Source organism: Marmota marmota, unplaced genomic scaffold (assembly GCF_001458135.2).
Source record: "Marmota marmota marmota unplaced genomic scaffold, marMar, whole genome shotgun sequence".
NCBI lineage: Eukaryota > Metazoa > Chordata > Mammalia > Rodentia > Sciuridae > Marmota > Marmota marmota.
The window spans coordinates 89514293-89515536 of NW_026000026.1; the positions used below are offsets into that span (position 1 = coordinate 89514293).

At 56.4% G+C, this 1244-nt stretch overlaps 1 protein-coding gene across 2 annotated transcripts in view; it reads left to right on the forward strand.

The window, feature by feature from the left end:
* Positions 1 to 561: 561 nt before the first annotated feature.
* The window catches only part of Lox (lysyl oxidase), a 13810-nt gene continuing 13127 nt past the window's right edge, over positions 562 to 1244 (forward strand). The window contains exon 1 of one of the 2 annotated variants that reach the window (XM_048811853.1): positions 562 to 1202. In XM_048811853.1, coding sequence (XP_048667810.1) covers positions 944 to 1202 — 259 coding nt within the window. In that variant the 5' untranslated portion in view covers positions 562 to 943. The remainder of the gene's footprint in view (positions 1203 to 1244) is intronic. The other variant, XM_015486783.2, reaches the window with a different exon arrangement.

Consider the following 1244-nt stretch of genomic DNA (forward strand, 5'->3'; position numbering starts at 1 on the left):
AAAAAGAGGTTTATTCAGCGGTTCAGCATTAGCAAGCTTTGTTCTCTGTAAAATTTGACTTTTTGTTATTAAAATATTCACTGTAGGAAGCAGATTTGTAACCCATTTCTCATATTACCTACCCTCAGAAAAACAAAATTTGATATCCTGGGGTTTATTTGCTGAGGGCTCTGCCCATAAATCGAGTGAGTGTACATTGGGAAATTTGTCTGGTTAACTCCTTTATGGATGTGCATTAGTCACAACCGCCCCCCCTCCCCAACACACACTTTCGCCCCCAGCACCTCCCCACCTCCTGACTTCCCGCCTCTCCAGCGCTGGTGACCTAATAGCATTTTTCTCCATGCATATTTTGGCTTCGTCCCATGGCCTGGCTGCCTCCGTCTGTCTGAGTCTTTTGAAATTCCTGCATGTTCGCCCCAGATTAAGCCAAGCGTGTCTCAGGATGTGTGTTCCGTTTTGTTCTTTCCCCTTAACGCTCCCAGTGCAACGTGTCTGGGGGGAGGAGGACAGGACAGGGAGAAGAGGGAGGGGCAGAGACGAAGCGCTGTCCGCCTTGCACGTTTCCAATCGCATTACGTGAACAAATAGCGGAGGGGCAGCAGGGCCAGAACGGCTTGTGTAACTTTGCAAATGTGCCAGAAAGTTTAAAATCTCTCCTCCTTCCTTCACTCCAGACACTGCCCGCTCGCCGGGACCGCCGCGCCGCTCCCCGTTGCTTTCCAGAAGGACTGGGAAAGGGGAAAGACGGGTGCCACGTCCGAGGAGCTGCCCTGCCTAAAGGGTCTGCAGCCCACCGTTGGCACTGCTTTGTGGGTACTGAGATAACGGCACTCTGCTCGCCTCCCTGTTTAAAGATTTCTGCCTCCTTCGCGTGATTTGAGTCCCGTTTTAACTTTTTCTGAGAGCCAAGACCTCCTGTAGAGGAGACAATCCGGTGAAGATGCGCTTCGCCTGGACCATGCTCCTCCTGGGGCCGCTGCAGCTCTGCCCCCTCCTGCGCTGCGCCCCGCAGGCCCCTGGTCAGCAGCAACCACCGCGCGAGCCACCGGCGGCTCCGGGAGCCTGGCGCCAGAGGATCCAATGGGAGAACAACGGGCAGGTGTTCAGCTTGCTGAGTCTGGGCTCACAGTACCAGCCGCAGCGCCGCCGGGGCCACGCGCCGCCGCCGCTGGACAGACGTGCCGCCGCACCGCAGCCGCGCGACGCACGAGCTCCGCTGCTGCCTCCGGGACCAATCGGCA